This window comes from Camponotus vicinus, unplaced genomic scaffold, assembly GCF_025532165.1.
Source record: "Camponotus vicinus isolate PSW18456_S1 unplaced genomic scaffold, iyCamVici1.0 SCAF_4, whole genome shotgun sequence".
NCBI classification, from domain to species: Eukaryota; Metazoa; Arthropoda; class Insecta; order Hymenoptera; family Formicidae; genus Camponotus; species Camponotus vicinus.
The window spans coordinates 16,724,543-16,744,672 of record NW_028141976.1 but is presented as its reverse complement, the minus strand read 5'-3'; the positions used below and the strand labels follow the sequence as shown (position 1 = coordinate 16,744,672).

General features: G+C 37.5%; 1 protein-coding gene across 1 annotated transcript in view; it reads left to right on the top strand.

Moving 5' to 3' along the window:
• LOC145970838 (headcase protein-like) overlaps window positions 1-20,130 on the top strand; it is a 164,977-nt gene that overhangs the window by 124,368 nt on the left and 20,479 nt on the right. Inside the window, exons 3-4 of the mRNA XM_083097843.1 lie at window positions 19,153-19,341; window positions 19,886-20,071. Coding sequence (XP_082953969.1) covers window positions 19,153-19,341; window positions 19,886-20,071 — 375 coding nt within the window. The remainder of the gene's footprint in view (window positions 1-19,152; window positions 19,342-19,885; window positions 20,072-20,130) is intronic.

The window sequence follows — 20,130 nt, the reverse complement described above, 5'->3', positions numbered from 1 at the left end:
AATAACTGAGATGGGACGCGCGGCAGTAGTCAAGGAACATTGCGCAAAAGTTGAGAATAAACGCGAACCTTACGGTTCGGTCCTTAGTTCTGGTTTTCTATAGCTTTCTGCGAGAGAAAGATAGAGAGAGATAGAGAGAGAAAGAAATGCAGACGAAGCCTGGTGCCTCACGGCATACAAATTTGTACATCATGGCAAGGTTGGAATCTTACTTCTCGTGTCCTTTTTATCCGAGGAAAGTGGCAGACAAAGAGGCGGATTTTACTACGTCTTCATGTAGGTGTAGCAAATGGCGAGAAATACGGAGGATAAGGATGGACGGTCGGGTCGGGCGAGAAGGGGTTTCGCGCCGAAAGTACGACATTGGCTTTTATGTCTGCAATAATGCAAGCACGCCGGCTGTCAGGATCGTACGTAGCGAAGCGAGAATGCAGCCTTTCTCGTCATCGTGTCTTTTCAGGCATTATTTCTTCCAATTCCGCGGAATCGGCTCACGAGAATCTGCGTCGTGTTCTCTGTGCGAGTTGCATGATATTTTTTTATCGTCCAGGTTTATCGCCGTTTTCTTCATTCCTGTTGGAGGAAGAAAATAGACGCTACATAATAATACGACGAAAGAGAATTGTCGTCTGGAAGACTTGAAGTACTTATGTTCACTTATGTTAGTGGATTATATAAGATTATTTACATTCGAGTTTGCGAATTTAAATTTAGCGTTTCAAAATTATGATCTGCTAAATCTGAATTTTAAATAACAACGGGACCAATTTTCGTTAAATAATTTATAACAGTTTGTGTGTGAAATGTATTTTTCATCCTTTTATTTTTTATTTAATGAATGAAATGAATATTAATAATTCAAATTAAAGCAGTGATTGTTACATTTGCAAAATTTCGAAATAAACCAAGTAACAAACTTTCGTTGATCAATGTCAAAAAATAAAATCTTGCAATATCCTTTTTTTATTGAGAAAAAATATAATATTTATATTTGCAGAACCAATTTCGCGACGCGATCGGCAGATTTCCAATTTCTATATAGCCTTTGACGCGCTATCTTTTTCCATTCAAACTTCGAGACACTTTTATGGACGGGGCGTTCAACTTCTCGCAGTCGCGGTCTCCGTAGATCAGCTGTGAATAATACACGGCGACGTCACCATGACGTGTAACGTTATGAACATGACGGGAGGGGGAAACTTCTGGGCTGGGCGTGGAAAAAAAAAACAGGAAGAGAGAAAGTAGAGGGTTTTCTTGTCTAGTTCTAGTTTTTAAGACGCAGAGTACTCTTGGCGGAATATTTTTCGTTTAAATTGAGTTGAACAAATCGGTCCATATTTCTCTTCTCTTCATTGTTCTTCCTTTCTCTCTCTATTTTTTTCGTGACGTCTCCTTTTTTTCGTTGTTATCCTTTTCCTTTCTCGCTCGCTCTCCTTCGACGACTGGGGCGTATCCCGACGAATGAATATTTAATTCCTACTTATCCGTCGCAACGGCGGACAGCATAAACGCGGATAAATAAGCCGAAGGGAGGCGAGCTAGGTCTTGTCGACACGAGCAAGATGTATTTTAATGATAATCCGCAGACGACATCTGCGCTCGTGTTCTTTTCCACCTTGCTGTCTCTCCCTTTCTCACCTCGTGCGCGAGTGCGAAGTACGGGGTCGGCTTTTGCACGATTTGCCATAGATTACGTTTACTCGGCAAAAAATTCGACGATTATCCAATTATGAATAGCGCAAAATTTGTTCTCGAGAATGACTTTTCTCAATAGCGTAAGAAGTTTTCTAATGAGATAAATTTATATTAAGCGTCAATTGAAAATATTAAGAAATTTAGGAAATAAAAATATAAACAACACAATATTTTAATGACTTGGAGATTTTCAATTTAATTGATTTTTTACCGGGATATAAAAATAAATGCATATAAATATCACGATATATTATACGATAACCAATGGTATCCGACCTATTGGTCTCATGCTCATTTTGCATATCGATTGGTAATCAGGAATCTCGTTGACGATGTCTCTCGACGTTGCCTGGCTCGTTAGAGCATGATCATTAAGGTTCGCATTACTGGAACAATCTCGCGCGATTGGATTCCCAGTGAAGTACCGGGCTGCCCTTCGACTGGAAATAATGAAAAAGACTCCGGGGAATCGAACGAGTGCTCGATAGCACGAATCAGCCCTATTCTGGTTTGGCCAGGAAGAGAACTACTCGGCATTTTATGTCTTTCTTGGGGGGGAATTAGAATTATTTAAGGTCAAGTTAGAAGGTTGGCCGGTGGTAATTGCACGATTTACGACGCGTATTTCTGCGCATCCGTCAATGAACGTCTTGGTACTTTTTAATTAGATTATTGTTTACATATATTCGCAGTTTTTATAGCGTACACGATATTTATAGCGAACAACCGCTAATTAACTCGTAATATTAATCGGTATACTTCCATTCACACGCGTACGGTTTTATGCATCAGCTGATGCATGCGATAAAGACGTACTCAAGGCTTTTCGCTCTTGATGAAACACTCCGCTATGCATGCATTAAAATTTATTATTAGCTCGCGATAATTTCTTCTCACTTGACAGTTTTATTTTTTCCTGCTTTTTGTGTTGGACATGACATATAATGACATATTTTCTTATGAATAAATAAATAATTCAATAAAAGAATTTTTAAAAACACAAGCATGTATTTGATATCGATATGAAAAATCTAAGATGCATATAATTTAGATCGAGCACGCAAAGGGAGAAGTGGAACGATGTCATATGGTTAAAAAAAGACACTTTTATTCTACATAAGGACATCGCGATCGACACGAGAATCAATCGCCCAAACCGTGATTTACAATACTCGTTAAGAGCCAGCTCGGGAGAGACCCGCCGCGACGTTTTCACTCGATTAAACTTCTCTCGGTAGCTCGCCGTCACTCGTCGCACCGTTCTCGTCTCACGGACTCCGAGTAAGTAATTGCATACATAACGCAAGCCGGGCTCTCTCTCGCGCGTCGTCGAAGGTCCGCGGTTCACGGCGGTGCATTGCACGCGGGCGCGAGCGCTGCATACGTGCACTGAATGGCATTGAGGGGCCTCTATCTATAGAGACTAGATTAGAGTGCGTTAGCCTCGCGTCTATATATATACATACATATATATGTACATACACACACATACATACACACATATATATGTACATATATACACGTATATCGCTGCTATATCTGTAACGAAGCGGGTGGATACGAGCGACGATTACGTAACAGTTGGCCTGCTCGTTGTCGCGATAATTGACAGATCTATGAGCTGTATCTAGATTTGATAATTGAGACTACTGTCTCGCTCTCGTCCAGAATCTCCTAGCTTCATGGTTTGTCACATATATGTATATGTATCTTTTTTATTTTCTATAAAATTATTCACAGAATTTTCTTATTCATATTTAATTATAATTTTTATTTTATTATTTTAATACGTATAAGTTAAACGGTTTATATCAATATTAATCTAATATAAAATTTTACTAATAGTTATTGATATTTTTCTTGTGTCAATTTAAATATTATTTTGTTATCAAAATAAATTTCTTTATTAATATCTTGAAATATTTTCACAATTTTTAAATAAGAAATAAAATTTAGAAAATGGAACCCTTATAAATGGGAAATATTATTAATATTTTTAATGATTGATAGAGAGAAACAATAGTGTCATCGTTAGATGCCAAAAATGGTAAAATCTTTTTTCATTTTGAGCTATTTGTAAAGTATATTTTTTTATTATTTTTAATTGCAATTCCTGGAAAACCCATTATTAGCGATTGTCTTCCTTCTGACAATACTATGCAACGAAGACGGCAAATATAACATGTGTGACTGTAAAGTTACATCACTTTAGGAGATTAAGTCGCTTCCAGACAACTTGGTTTATTCGTCAAATATTTCTCCGTTAATAAACTAAGGCACACATTGTATCATATAAAATGATCATATTATGTGAGGGATGTGTAACGCGTGACAATGCAACAGATGCGTGTAATAACACGCTAAATCCGTGAAAGTGCAGTGGATTTGCATTTGCTAAATATTTGGCAGATGCACACACCGTATGACTCCGACTTTGTCGGGTGTTACTTAGCCGCTGCGAGACCCTGTAAAATACAGTTATCCGTGCCACGATTTACGATCATGCACGCAAATCGCGCGTTGTATAATCATCCTACGGTTTATATCGTGTCGCGATTTACACTTTCCACGTCGGGATATAACTAAATAGCATAATCGTAGGTGGCGGCATAGAATCCGGTAATTTAACGGTTTATCGCTAGCAGCCTTCCTCGCCTCACCTGCAATACGTCATCCACGTATCGCAAGAGTTTCATTTAACATTATCGCGAATTACTACTTGCATCCGCGAATGGATGCACGCGACTTTGTAACTTATCGTTTTCACGATAATTCACGATGTCGAACGTTTATCTGAATTTCATAATTTATAGCCAGAACATATTGATGTACGTTACATACGGGCAAAACCTCGGCCCCTCTTGGGCGCTCGTATATCAATATCTTGAAACGAGGACAAGCGGTGTCACGCTGTGAGCTTTAATTAGACAGACGCTTTGAATGTTTGAATTTTCAAAGCTGTTTACATTGTAATAACTAATTTTTTCAAAGTAACGTGAAATGAATATCGAAGATCCTTTCATTATTCTACCTTTATTTCGATTTATCTGGATCATTAATCATAAGAGATAAATAATGATTATAAGTGTTACCGCTGCAAGGCAGCCTGTCGTTCGTCATTTATTCATTTTGCAAATTACTTTGAGACAGACCCAGAAGGACGCGAACCGGTTCGAAGTTAAATTTGCGTAACTCAGACGCTACCTGATTATTAGAAATGTAATTATCGCGTGTCTGTATATTATATGTGCTTCGTAGATTTATCTTAACAGTATTGAAAACAGAGAAAGAGAGAGATAATTATATGAACATCGATATAGTTTACCGGATATCGCGTTAAATATTATATAATTGTTAACTACCGTGATGCATTAAATTCATGCATCTTTTCTTGTGATAATCGAGTATAAGGATTTTCGTTTTTAGAATATACATTCGCCAAAACTCTGGAAAACCATAATTCTTTCTCGCGCCATATATTCCATATTTTCCGCGATCGGAAGATATCCTTTACACGAGTAGGACAAGGACACGATATATCATGATGCATGGGAACGATGTGTCGAGAGTATCCATTTTGCGGTCAGTAAAAAAAACAAGTGCTGCTAATTACTGCGGATTAACGTACCCGTCATGCGCAAGAAATGATCGCAACGTTGCTTCAATGAACATGTCCGATTTGTTTTTTGTCGTCATATATTTTTTCCGATCGTGTACACGCAAATCGTATATATTCTAGACGTTCCAATAAAATGCACATCCGGATTGGTTATTTATATCGATGCTTTTCAAATTTTTTTTGTAAGCTATATTTTTTATATTGTATCTTTCATTGAAGTGCAGTAATACAATTGCCCTTGGATATAAGAAAACTTTAAATTATAATTATAATTATATAATGGTTTTACATTAAAAAAATTATTTTAATTAATATTATAATTTATTGATTTTTATGGATACAAATAATATTGTCCATGTTGTTTTTATTACTTATAAATTAGATCGTTTCTATCGATCACCTATTCCAATGTTAAAAGTTTTTAATCTTTTTAATATAAAATTAACTCTGATAAGATTATTTCGTTCCATTTTTACTTATGTAAGTTTTATAGAAAAATATGAGTAAAGAAAAAAGTGTCTTAGATACACGCTGTAGATGTGGCGACGATATCTTATATAACGCTGTGTTACTTTTATTCGACATAAACGAAGAAAAAAAGTTTTATCAGACGTTGCTCTTTCCCATTTCCATGGAAATGCACGCGGCTGGGATAGCTAAAGGAATTCTTTGGTCGCTTTGAGGAGAATATGCAATGACCTTGCGGGTGCGATATTCATTGGAGGAAGTCTCGAATAATCGTGCGGAATTTTAATCGCGAGATAGGCTAGGCTAGAGCTAGACAGTGCGTTGAACCTGCCTGTCGTTTGCCGGTAATCATGTCCGTTTCGTTTGAACGACGCTCAGTGAAAGCTGATGCGACAAGATGTGACTCCGAAATAACGTCAGTGCCATTGATCATATGTTTGCGCTTTCGAATGATTCTAGGATCATTGAGGAATATTTTATTTATTTTTATGGTGCCTGCAAATTTTATAAAATAATTCTTTCACGAGAATCGATTTATTATTATTCACGGATAACAATTAAAAATTACATGTGATTTAACGACGGATATTATAAAGAATTGATTTATAAAAATGCAAATATATTAGAATCTTTGAAACTGCCTTTTAATTGAATTGAAACTACTTTCTATTTTGATTTTCTCGCCGTTTTGCAAAGCTGAAATATTTTCTTTTGATCTCAGCGGAGATTTTTCATCAATTGAGCGCGATAAAACTTGATCGAACGAGATGAATGTTATCGTGTGTGCGGGAAATCGAAATTGCGATAAAGAACGTTTAGAGTGGTCGGTGATGAAAGCGTTACGATAAAATCACTATCGCGGAAAGGCACGATTCTCGGATGAAGAGTGCGCTCGAACTCTGACGCGGATTCGTTGAACAAGGCTATCGGGACCAGCCGACCCCCGCGATGCAGCTCGTGGGAAGGACAGGTTCGACGCGTTACTTTGGGGATAGAACACGCCCCGTAATCAGGAACCGATCACTCGAGGAAATTGCCAACTGTGTTTGGGCATCTGAACGTGAATCTCGTTAGCCCACATTCGCTCGTTTCGTTTTTGAAGGGTCGCGACCCTCCCGGAGAATTTCGTTTCAAGTGGACGACAAAATGGTTCCCTCTTCGACTTCTTTCATCGAATCGGACAAAGCGAACTTGCTTTCGTGTTCTCCCCCGTCCCATTTCCCTTCATCTTTCAAAACCTCGTCATTGTGTTGAACTTGTAGCGTTAAAATTATTTTTATACTTATTTGCAACAAGTATTAACAGCGAGAAAAATATTTAAGAGTCAGAGCAAAGATTTATTCACGTTATGAAAATTAGAAGGAAGAAAAAGAAAGAAGTTATAAGATGTAGATTATTTTTATTCAATTCTCGTATATACAAGATTTTAGAAAAAAATCTAACTAGACATTCTTAATATTTAATTTATAAAGTACTCAGATTGAGATAAATTGCAAAATCAAGGAACATCGTATATCACATTTCGAGTTAATTCGAGAAAGGTTTAATTTTGTCGCGTGACGGCTTAAATGGCTGTAATATAATTTTTATCTAACAGTTACATTCTCGCGAAATCAGGCGCGAAATAGCGAACGCATTCCCTCGCGTTATTTTGACGACGAAAGTGCGAAAGAGGGCGACATAACTCCTCGCGCGCGTTAATGGAAGCACGAAGTTGCCCGGAGGATTGCCCTACCCGGTGTGTCGTTCTTACTTATTCACGCGATAAGAATTTTTGACAGACGAGGGGTTCCGCGAGGCTGCTCGCGCGCGCGAATCCCACCGGAAATAAACATGCCGTGGGCAGTAACGCGTTTACATCGGAAAGATGGCGCAACGCAGCAATTTGTTCATTCTAAATTATAAATGATACGCTATGAGATCTGAATTTACTGGCGCGCAGACGAAGAGGGGTCGAGTTGGAACATTGTTGATCATTTTACTCCTCTCGCGGGAGAGAGATTTCTTATTTCCATTTATCAATATTCATTATTTATATGTGCAATCATATCGAGACGTGCCCGTAATTTTATCGCGGAGAAAAATTTGTCGTGCATTTTTCATACGATTTACAATGGTTATGGGATTTTTCCTTCGTCGCGGATTTTATCGACACTTGTTTCGGCGAGACGGTATTCGGATGGCGTAGCGAGCGAATTAAGCGTGCCACCCCTAAATCGTGGAAGTGATTTCGTCCCCGTGTCGTTCGGCTCTTTAAGGGCGCCGTTAATCACACCGTTCGCTAAAGGTTTGATGAAAATCTTATCTTAAACGAGTAATTAGGCAGTCTCGTGGGGTCCCGGCGAGAGGGTCGGAATCGCGTTTCCACGCCTCCTTTACATTATCGGGATGCACGCGAGGCCGCGTGTCGTTATTTATAATTTTCCTTCCAATTTCGCACGGCGCGTGGCGCGCTAAGTGTCCTCGCAATTAGTATCTAATGTCAAGTGCACAAAATTACGGCATGACGGAGAAGATGTCTCGCATATTTGCGCGTGCTTTGACTTGTCAACGAGCAGCCCGGATCGTTTGATCTCGCGAAAGCGTTCTTTATTCTCGTCACACGATGAAATACTTGATCTTCCAGAGGGAAAGTCCTCTAGGAGATTAATTATTATACACATTTTGCTTTTAAGCATTTCAGGTTATTTCAGCGCGACCTTCTTGCGGAAAATCGAGAATGTGAAGAAATATATCAATAAAAATACTAAGATTAAAGTAAATTAAATTCCTTCTACTGATAATCGAACGTGTGATATAAATTTGATACACGTGAAAAATTAATTTTATCGATCCAAGAAGGATATTACAAAGTTTTGTTCTCGAGTTATTTTTTCTTATATCATGGTAGCTTTACGGGAAGCAGAAGTAATCAAGATGTATTACCTAAATCGGTTCGTTCTATAGTGGCAACTCGACGAATCGCCACGAAGCAACGCGTCCGTCTGGAATGATTAACTTCGCATTCGAGTAGTCGGCCAGCAATTAGGACGATTGCTTCGCAGTCTGTGCTTACTACGCGAGGCTCGGACCACAATTTCCTCGAAAGCCCTCGCTCGTGCCTAGGAGGACGTTCTTGCTTCAGGGCCGGGATGAGTGTCGCGGAGTCGGTTTCGGAAAGTTTTACGAATCTAAAATAAAGTAGGAAAAGTGAAACATATAAAATGTAAAAAGCATTTATATATAATTAAATAATATTAAATATGAAAATATATATATACGTATTTTCTTTTTACATCTAATGTATAGGGATAGTCCAACTATTTGAGTGATATTTTGATAGACGAGGCGTTCTGTGTTTCAATGTATTCAGGTGCTTTGAACGCGGCCCTGTCTGGCTTCATTCTGAGAGACACTTAAGTTGTGCCTTCCATTTTCTCCTCCCAGTCGGTTGGGCACATTAGGCTTACGAAGAGGAGTTTGGAGGACCTCGAGGATGATACTCGTCTTCCTCTCGATAGTTTTTGGACGAACACGCGTCGTGTAGTATCAAGGCAATGGATTGGATTTTCTTCAAAATAAAATAAACCGTAAAATCCTCTAATGGAATTTAATATATTTTATTTTTATTATAATATCTTATTTTTATATTTTATTTTTTTTTATTTTTTAAAATTCTTTAATTATATTTTTTCCTGTCATAAATTAGTACTATATTGTTTTACAGTTTTTCTCGAATTTATTCCATTATTTATTGCATTACTTAATATCTGTACGTTTCTTTACTAGGCACTAAATTTACATTTCTGTCCTACGCTTCGTATTTCATATCAGAACATCAATTAAACAATTAAATTAAAAGTTAGTATATGAATCGGCTTCGGCATTTATATCCAGCAGACAATCATAAACACGATTCTGTTACGTTTGCTCGCAATCTTATTAACGCAAGAACAATTCTGTATAGCTAAATCATTTAATATAATCAGAATGGAAATTGCAACAGTAGTAAACTTTACTTAATTCTGAAACGTACACAGAGTCACATTTAATGATTCCTGCAACAAAGTTACATCCAATTAATATCGTATAGGTAATATTATTCCCTGATAATCAGTGGCTTGACATTCGATCTCTCTTTTTCTTATTTTATTATGAACACATTGCAATCAAATTATTACGTTACATAAAAATATTTTGAAATCGAAAAACCGATATCTTCGGCTTTAATGAACGAAAGAGGGAACGTTGCTGTTGTCGTATCCAATGGAATGATGATGAGGCTTCTTATGAAAGAACAAAGGACGCGGGATGGTAAAACAAAGTACCCGACGACGATGGAGACGGTCGATGACAAGCGCCTCCTGCCGCGAGGAAACTTCGCATAACTGCGCCAACGACGCAATGCGATAAATTTCAGAAGGGGCGTCTGTTTCCTCTTGCCCCCTCCCGCCGTCTTCTTCCTTGAGAACGTGCGGCGGGGATGAAACAACCCCGTCCGTCTCTTATCTTAGTCCCGTGGATTCGACCTTTAGCACTGTTGGATCAGACATGTACAGTGTACATGGCAAGAACCCAGCCTCTTAACCTCTTCGGCGACGCATGGCTGATTTATACGGACTGGAAGAGTCGTCCGTCTCTCTCCCTCCTCTGCGTCAGATCCTGACGCGGTTCTACAGGATGTACCAAAAGAGATCCTCTTTCATGAATAACGAATTTAATTTATTAGTCGAGACGCTTATTATTGGACATGCAATCATATTTATAAATGTTCTTTGTAGCTTTTGAACCAAGTGTATCAGAGATAACATGATAAAAAATTATAACAAATGGAGCTTAAAATTTATATGCCATGAAACATTATTTTTGAAAGCGGATAAAAATGTTTAAGGATTTAAAATTTATCGAATTATATGGTGTGAGTTTAATATTCTCCTCTCTCGATTGGAATTATATCCAGAATGATATTCGAAAATGACGTTTCTCTCTCGAGTTGAAGGATACAAATCGTTTGACGTAACTGCAGTAATTTGGATGTACGCGCTGTAGACGTCGTCGATTCGTTTTGAGACGATCTGTGCGCGTGTGTGCGTGAGTGCGTGCGTGCGTGTCGGACATATAGTGAAGCGGAACGAGGTATAGTGGGACGGGACGTGATATATAGTCGTGTCTGGTACCGCTGAACGTCGTTGCAATCTCCTTTAGTGGAAGGGACAGAGATTTTTATGGATAGTCACGGTTAGGGTGGTTCGCCTTGGGCGAGAATCTGTCGTATGAATTTACGTTGATCGTTGTTTTAGTGCATCCCCGGCAAGAAAGAAGTCGCCTTTGGCGCGAGAGGAGCTAGTCTTAATTTCTTGCCCTTCGCGCGAGCGAAGTGTATATCGGTCGCGATGTGTAATCGTGTAATCGGATAAAACGGCAGAATTTATAACGCCCTTGACGTGTCTGCACGCGCTTTTATACTAATTTATTAGTCATAACTTGGAGTCATCGTCATTATTGCCGATCGATAAAATATGCAGATAAAGGTAAAATCGTGTTCTGCGACCGAGACAGGAATCTTCTTTTTTTCTTCTTTTATCTTACGCATTACAGTCGCGAAAGAAGCGAAAGTGTTCTTGAGCCAGCATTTCATGGTTTTTCATTTTACGTGCCTGGCGAAACAGAGGGGGAGAGAGAGAGAGAAAGAGAGAGAGTGTCTTTCATATCCAAATTAATTTTTCGATTCTATAATTAAAACCCAGACTGCGGTGAGGCAGAAGCGCTTTGAACATCATCCCGTTTTTGTTTCCAAACGAAACTTGGGGTCATCCTCCCTCGCTCTCACAGATCAGTGAATCACCAACCAAGCGATCCTCTAGATATTAAATTCGAAATAATACAGCAGCATCTTCATTTTATCTCAAAATTTTCATTAGCCTTCATCTCGTTAATGTTTGTTTCGTTAACAAACGTTTTTCCACTAACTTACTTATTCGAACAAGAAGACTCATTGGAGTGTTTCACATTTTAATTATGTAGCTTGAAGCCCTCAAAGCTGGAATACTTAAAAGACTTTATGCAGACAAAAGCAATCGCTTTTCTAAATCGTTAATATAAATTTTATAAGCTTTTATTGCAAAGAATATTAATTTTGTAAATTAATTAGTTCTCAAATTTAATTATCTTGAATAATTCAATGTTATGAAATAATTTGTAAAATTTCTGTAGACTTGCATTTGTATAAATTTTATTTGTAAGCTCAGAAATTTAAATATTTATACATATATGAGGACGATAAAAATAATTTTGCAGTAGCTCAAATGATACAGATGGCATTGAAATGGCTCTATCATAATTCGAAACCCTCACTGTGCCTCTTTAATACGTTCTAGATGATTATCAAAACTGTAGGTAGGGAATGCGAATGTGACAATGTGTCTGTTCGCAATGTGTACGGCTTCGGATTTGACTCTCCTGTCAAATTTTGAATCTGTGAGTTCCGTCAGCTCGCGAATAAACGAAGCCGAGAGTCAACGCATGCGGAAAAAGGACTTTTCATCTGGCTTACGTCTCCCATTTTAATTCCGCCTATAATCCGTAAGGGGAGCTCGCCCATCGGCAGTTATCTTCTGCGAATCGCGAAGGGCTTTTTTCGACAAGGTATACAGCGACTCGCACGCGCTTATTGATTCCCTCGCGATATGCATGAAAACCTTTACACACGCATGGATACGAATACGCACGTATGTGTCGCGTATCCTATTCTTTGTCGACTCCGAACAAAAGGGCAACTGAAAGCTCCACTGTCTCCCTTCTGAACTTATCGACGACAGTATTACAATAGAAGGTGTCTCGTCGATAGGGCTATCAAAATCTAATCGGACTACTTTATAAAAAAAAAATGAAGCTTTTAGAGTTTTTATTTTTTACAATCATTTCTGCAAAATATTTCGCTAGCTTGTGCAATTTCTGCCGTTTTAATACGTGAATTTTTCGAAAAGCTCCTTTCGTATGCCATGATTCGTATTATTTTCCGAGTTTTTTTCACACAGATATTTGGTCATGCTTTGTCCGCAACTGCGGTTGTCGAGAATCGAAAAATACCTGTTACAGATTTCGATTAAAGCCGTAATTTTTTCATTGCTAAAGCGAACACGCGACGTATCGCAGACTATATATACCGACATTGTACTACCGCCAACGAGTAAATTCACCCCGAATGATAAATAATTAATGCACCGGGGGAGAATACGTGACGTGGCTGCATCACAAATCTGATAACATACGCGAGTGGCAACAAGACGGGAATGCTAAAAAAAGCATTGCGTTTTCTCTACATCTGCATTGTTATTTTTTAAATGAATTATTTAATATTACTCCTTGCAGTTGTTATAAAATTGTGTGCATTTAGAATGTTGTCCAATTTATCGCAATCTTTTCTTTTTTCTTTATAACAGCAATTACATAATCGATCTATCACGCAGCAGAAAATAAGCAACTTAATTGGAACAAAATAAAATAGAATATTACTGAAGAGAAAAATATTGTAAAGGTTGCATTTTTACATATTTTTTTATCTTGTATTACTTTGCCATCAAAATTCACATGAAAAAGTAAAACTAGGGAGAAATTACTATATGCTTAATTACAATTATATATTTAATTATTATTTTCTCTTTCCAATTCAAAGAACACCCAAAGGCCTTCTATTGTTAACGAGGCTTTCTATTTTAATTTTTTCATTAGTACAAGAAATCTAAGAAAATTCTATTCTACAGGAATTGATCTGATATAATCTATAAATTATAGCTGTATGTTAATGTTTTAAATTGTTTATATAATGTTTTACGTAATGCACACTTAACATATACATTTCTTTCGCAATGAATGTATTGTATTGCGTGATATCCACAATATTTCCCTGAAATACCATCATGACAGAACGAGACTATCCGAGAAGAAAGGCAATTTCTCTCGCGAGGAGGGTCCCGATAAAATTCTAGGAGCGCCACGAGGCGTGTGTCGTATCAATTGTCAATAATATTAGGGACCGCAATTTCACTCAGGAAGTTCCGTCGAGCGTTGTTCGGCCCCGATATCTGTCTGGTCCCCCTTCTGTTTTTCCCGTGTGATGGCGACCGACCTCCCTTTACTTCAAAGGGGAAAGCGAAGTCAGCCGGAGAAAGGAAAAGTAAGGAGAACAGCGGAGTGTCCGGATAGCGTCATCGATTATTTTCACGCGAGAAGAAGCACGAGTCGGGAGAGGAGGGTCTCTTTGTTCGAATCTCTCCTGAATGCCAGTGGGTCACTTGCATCGACAGAGATGCCGCTACGATTCCCTAGAGGGTGCAGGGAAAAGAAAAGGAGAGGATGCTTTCTCGAGACGAGGAAACTTTGAGGAGAAAAGTCGTATTATCGGTCTTACTTTAATAGCATCCGCTTAGACGTCATATCGGAGAATACGAGGACGTTATTGAATCATCAAATTTCTAGCTTTTAGTTAATCCAGTTGCGTGATCGAGTTTTGTAACTACAATTGAATGTTGCAACTAGAAGCCAAATAAAGAAATGTAGAATTAAAGACTTCCAAATTTTCGATTATACGAAGAAGAAATAATCGGATCGAGAGGGAGGCCCATTAAAAAAAGGCTATTATCGTCACAAGACTTCTGGAAATGAAGTCTCGGAGACACGCCATTGATTATTTTTACGCTAGAAGGAGCAGCACGACTTGGATCTCTTTGTTCGGCCCATCTTTCCGGTACCAACAGTGGGTCACTTGCATGGAAAAAGACACGGAGTTGGTATCCCTCGTTGGAGAAGCGAAGAACTTTGAGCGAAAAGTTGTTATCGCTCCAGGCCGCCGCACCCTTCCATGTCGAAGAGAATGCGCGGAGAATCTTTCGCGAAGCCTTTGTTCCGGCTGTAATACATAGAGTCCTACTAAGTAATCCCTTTGTTTCCGCGAGAGAGATCTCCGACTTTCTATTTTCCATTTAACTTTTCTGAGCCTCCGGATCAGCTCTCATCATTCGGAACTGGAATTTATGGCGTTACTAATTTCGCATGGCGGAATTACTACAATATTACATTGTTTTTAGGCTTATAAATTTTTACAAGCTAATACGTGGATTATATTGAATATATTTAGGATCTTTTCTTCTATATTATTCAACAGTATAGATTATAAAATTGCAACTAATATTTTATTTAATATTTTATTACAATTTTAATACATATTTTAATACAATTTATTATATATAAAAAATTTATATATACGTGAAATATAATTTTATTAGAAAATTCAATAATTTATATTAATTTTAATAATTTTTTTTACAATTTTTATCTAATTAATAAAATATAAAGCTTATATTCTTTTAAGCAAAAAATAATGAATATTTAAAAATATTTAATTGTGATTAATGATTATAATGAATATAATGAATTGGGAAATTTTATCACTGAGATAATTAGACAATTCAGAATTTCTGTAAAGATTAGGTAAATAAAACCATTTCTCTTTCTTACTTTATCATACCGTTCGTAAATAGGTTTTGTAGACCATCTAACTATTTCAAGTCGGTTCAATGCTTTCAAAGAAAGTAAGAAGGCTCGTTTTGCTAGCTCGTATTCGCGTTAAATGCGAATGCAACGAGCGTACTCACTTCCCGAACGTTTTTAGAACGTTGCTGGATTCCGGGTTAATAGTCTGTTTTAGCTGGATAATGTTTTTAAAGAGCAAGAAGCTTTCAAAATACTTCGACTTTTTCTTAAATAGATCAGATAAATTAAAGCGACCAAAAGTGTTCTTGTTGCGAAGAAATAAATATTGAATTAATAGAAAATAAATTTTCGACAATGTTAATTGTATAAATTTGAATTATTAGTTATAATTCAATATAATTACAAAATAAATTACAATAAATTAATATGTAACTATTATAACAATTATAACATAATAAATATTTTTACTTCAAGAAGAAATTAATATTTGATCACGAATTTTAATATCTTAATTTTATAAATAATTCTTGTTTAATGTAATGCCAATATTATACTAAATTTTTTGAAAAGCAGTACAAATATTGAGAGCTTTTTCCACTAGAGTAAAGTTTATTGTCATAAAGTAAAATAGAGATTGTAGAATCAAAGAGTGCCTCTCACATTTTCTTTCTTTCTCTTTTGTCTCTCGTAAGTAATTACTTTTTTCCTTCTTTAGGATGGTAACGGAAGTAGGCGAAGTTCGATCGTAACGAATTTTACGCTCGCCTATATACCTTTTATCGTCTCGCGTCCTATGGCCAAGTCCGCGCTGATGTTAAAGGCTCTAAATAAGGGCGTCCTTAGGAACCCTAAAAAATCCCCAGTGGTACCTTTTTTCTGCATCCCTTATGCCATCTCCCTCCTTGCTTTTTTTCTTTTCTACTCCCTTTGCCTCCAAGAAGATCGTCTCCTCGGCACAATGTACATAAAATGAAGTCAAGCGGTTTTAGCACCGAATACGTCTCCTTCTCCTCTCTTCCTTCTTTTATCTTTGTGCGGTAAAGTTGAATTCACGATCCTTCACTTCGATAGAAATCATTTCAGACTTTTAATTCGGTTTATAAGATCTCGTGTCGAGGGTATGAAATATCCTTCGGCAGAATTTATGGTATAACTTTCTAACGTACTTTTGCTTTAATTAATAAGCCGTCATTGCCCGCGCAAGTAGACCGATATTCACGTTTATTTTTGATTAGTTGGAGTAAGAGAAAATTTTAATTCAAGAATTACGAAATGTCAGATTATATAAGATGTGCAATTTCAAGTTTCTCTCTCAAGTTTGCTTTCATCGAGTAATCCTCTTTCAAGGATCTTATTATATCGCAATCGATGGAAAGTTGGGCCAAGTAATAAAAGGGAAGATATGATCTTGCAGCCTCTCACTAACATCAGTTCTTTATTATTTTGCACCGTCGAGCGTACGGCAGCGACAAGATAGATTTTTTTTCCATTTATTTGTATCGTCCCGCATTATTGAATTTCGATAATCCGCGACGCCGCCGGTGTAAGTCCCTTTACGGTACACTACGATTTACGATCCACCCCTGTCATTCCCCGGTGCCTTTTCTTTTCTTCGATTTTTAGACAGGCTCGTTGGAATTATCCGAGTTCGCTAACCTTTCGCCAATATTGTCGCGATCATTGAAAATTTTTCTACATTTGCCGAATCTTTTACAACTAGCTTTATCTTGTTAAATTTCGATTGCCAAAAATGTTTTAAAATTGTAATTAAAGAAAGCGTGTTAATAACTTGTATTAAAATTAAATTACGAATTAATCGTGTTTTGGATTTGTTTAAAATAATAAATATATATGTGTGTAATTACGGCATAAATCTGCAATTATGCAAATATCAATAATTAATCATTATAATTGTAGAATAAATATAATCTTATGTTTTGCATAATTGATAAAATATTTTATTGAGCTAGGTCTGCATGGGGTACAATCTTCGAATAAGTTTCTTCATCATCTCGAAGGTAACTCCTGTATATTTCATCTAACGTATTTCGCGCCCAGGCTCGATAGAGTCGTAAAATCGCAGGAAGTGTATTGTATCGTATCAACGTTGCACAACACTGGGTCCTTTAATCGAAGTCGTAAAAACTTGGAATGTTTCTCGACGAACTCGCATGCGAACAACTCGCGACGTACCAATTCAATTTATTTTTTCGACACTGGCTCTGAATCTTCCCGATGAGATGGACGGATAAATGGATGTACCTACGTGGTCCATACAGTTCTCTTAAGCATCCGAGGATGCGTCAAGGACTCGCGCTCTCTTCTCGAATCCTCGAATACATTGGTCGGACGAGGCTCGATATTTTTTCCTTTTTGTCTCTTTCCTTTCGTTTATTTCGTCGTTCGTACATTCTCTTTTTTTTTTTATTCTCTCCACCGTACACGATTGTGCCCCTCGAGCGGTCACTCTAAGTACTCGAAGACCTCTTCACAATCTGGAAATATACTTTCATCTTCGGGGAATCTTACAGATGAACAGGACGTCACGTATCGACGAGAATAAAGCCAACTTGGCCTTGGCCTTGGCCTTTGAAATAAGATATGAAAAATTTTTCTCAATCTTTCGAAATCTTGATATTTAGATTAAAAAATAAATTGAAAGCACGATTATTTGATATATGATTTTGTCGCTGTTATATTCAATTATAAGATGACTACATCTTCTTTATTAATTATAAAAAGCTAGCCTCATTAATATATTATAATTATGGATATGCAGATTCAAGTTTTTTTTATTCACTTGTATTTTCTCTCATTTTATTCTTTCTTTTTCGCAAAGCGAAATTACTGTTTATTTACTGAAAATTAAACATTTGCTGATTTGTTTTCCATCGCACAAAAACGCACATTTCTATTTTTTCACCATCGTACTTTTAATGCTTTTAGCTTCCTTCAATCTCCTTTTTGCAGCATTTATTCTGACTATAGACTTTGTGCTTTTTTTCTTGCCGCCATTTTCGTTTCTCTTCTCAGTTCTTTCACTATATATACTCTCCACTAGCTCAACTTTTGCTTTTGCTTTTAGTTTTAGCGGACTTTCCCGAGACTGCGTTAAGATTCGCTGAAGCATCTTTCGGAAGTACCTCGTTTTGCCCCCTTGTTGCCCTTTTTCCGTGGCTTCTTATGAGAACCTTCAACGCGCGTTCTCCGAAACTTCCATTCAGTCTTCACCGTTACGTTCTATGCTTTGGCCCTTTAGTGCCTTGATTCAGGTAAAACGCGTTTCACTGCTACGTCTTTTTTCCAGCTGCTCACCCTTGCTGCTCGTTGCGAAAATCTTTATAGCGCTTTGGAGCTACCGCCTTTGCAGTTTATTCGCTATCGAGATCCATGCCGCTGCATTCTTCGGATTTTCCACCCTCACCGCCGCCTTCGTCGTCGGTCTTTTTACAACCGCAGTATCAGGACCCGCGTCCTTTTCTCCTCCCGGCGAACGTTTCGCGAAACTCTTTAATGACCAGAAAGCGGCGAGCCTCGTTGATTTCGCCGATGTTATTACTTTGCACGCGCGTACGAGCCACCAGAAATTCTGCATTCAAATTATCGTCACTCTCGCACCCCTGCAGACTGGAAACGGACGAAGAAATATGATGTTATCGGTTATCGTTTCCGCCCAAGCTATCCCAGAATCTCTTGCTCGACTCGATATTTTAATCTTCGAATTTAAATCTATAATTAGAAGCCTCGAAGAAAAATCTGATATTTTTTATTTTCATCGAAAAATGTCGAGAAAGATAAATATTTCTACGATTTTTATGTGCATAATCACATTGATATATTATAACAAGAAAAAAACGTAATTATATATAATAATATATTTCTTAATAATTTGATTTTAGATGGAAGATGAGGGCAATCATGGCAACGATGACACCAGATGCTTCATCTTGTCGACATTGGCTGCTTTGCAGTGGTCAAGAGTCACATGCGTTCTTTGTCGCGCTGCCATGTTAGTCTTTGATAGGTATCCGTTGGTGGATGGAACATTCTTCTTGTCACCCAGACAACATTCGCCCGCTTGTGCTGAGGTATGTGTGTGTTTCACTTCCGATTTTCACAAATTTTCTATAAATGCAGAATTTTTCGTTGAAAAAATAAATGTTTAAAAGAAATTAAATATCTATAAAAATGTTAATAAATCATTTATTGAGAGATATAGATTTTTAGCTTCTTATCAAAAAGAAATTTAATATTTCGTTTTATTTTTTGTCAAATGCTCGAAAAATTAGTAATGTTTTAATTAAAACAAAATGTTGATTAAGTCTGTTTTGTTGAATATCTCTCTCAAATCTTTCTCAAAAATTTCTCTTATTGTTCAGAGCAGATTAATAGCAGATGCACCTATCCATATCAAGAACAAATATATTTTTTCTAATTATTTATTAGCAATTAATTGATCGATTATAAATTTAACTGGCAAAATTTTGCGAGAAAAATGACTAAAGTCGTCGTTATCGTCGTCAGGCGATTTATTTTTTGTCGTGCTTCTGATCCGCGATCTAACCGCAACATGCTGCATATGGTGTTGTAAGATTACGATGGCATGTCCGGTTCTTTGGTGTTTCGTTCCAGGTGAAGGTCGAAGGTCGCACACAATTTTTGTCAGCCGTGTGCATGAGTTGTTTGGAGGGCAGCGGCGGGCAGCCTGTACGTTGTCGTTTCTGTACCCAACCGTGGGATGGTTCGAGCCTGGTCCTCGGTACCATGTACAGTTACGATATCTTCGCTGCCATGCCCTGTTGCAGCGAGCGACTCAAGGTAAGTCCCGAATTCGTGACCGGTCGATCCGATCAAACCTTGACCCTTCAACTCACGAG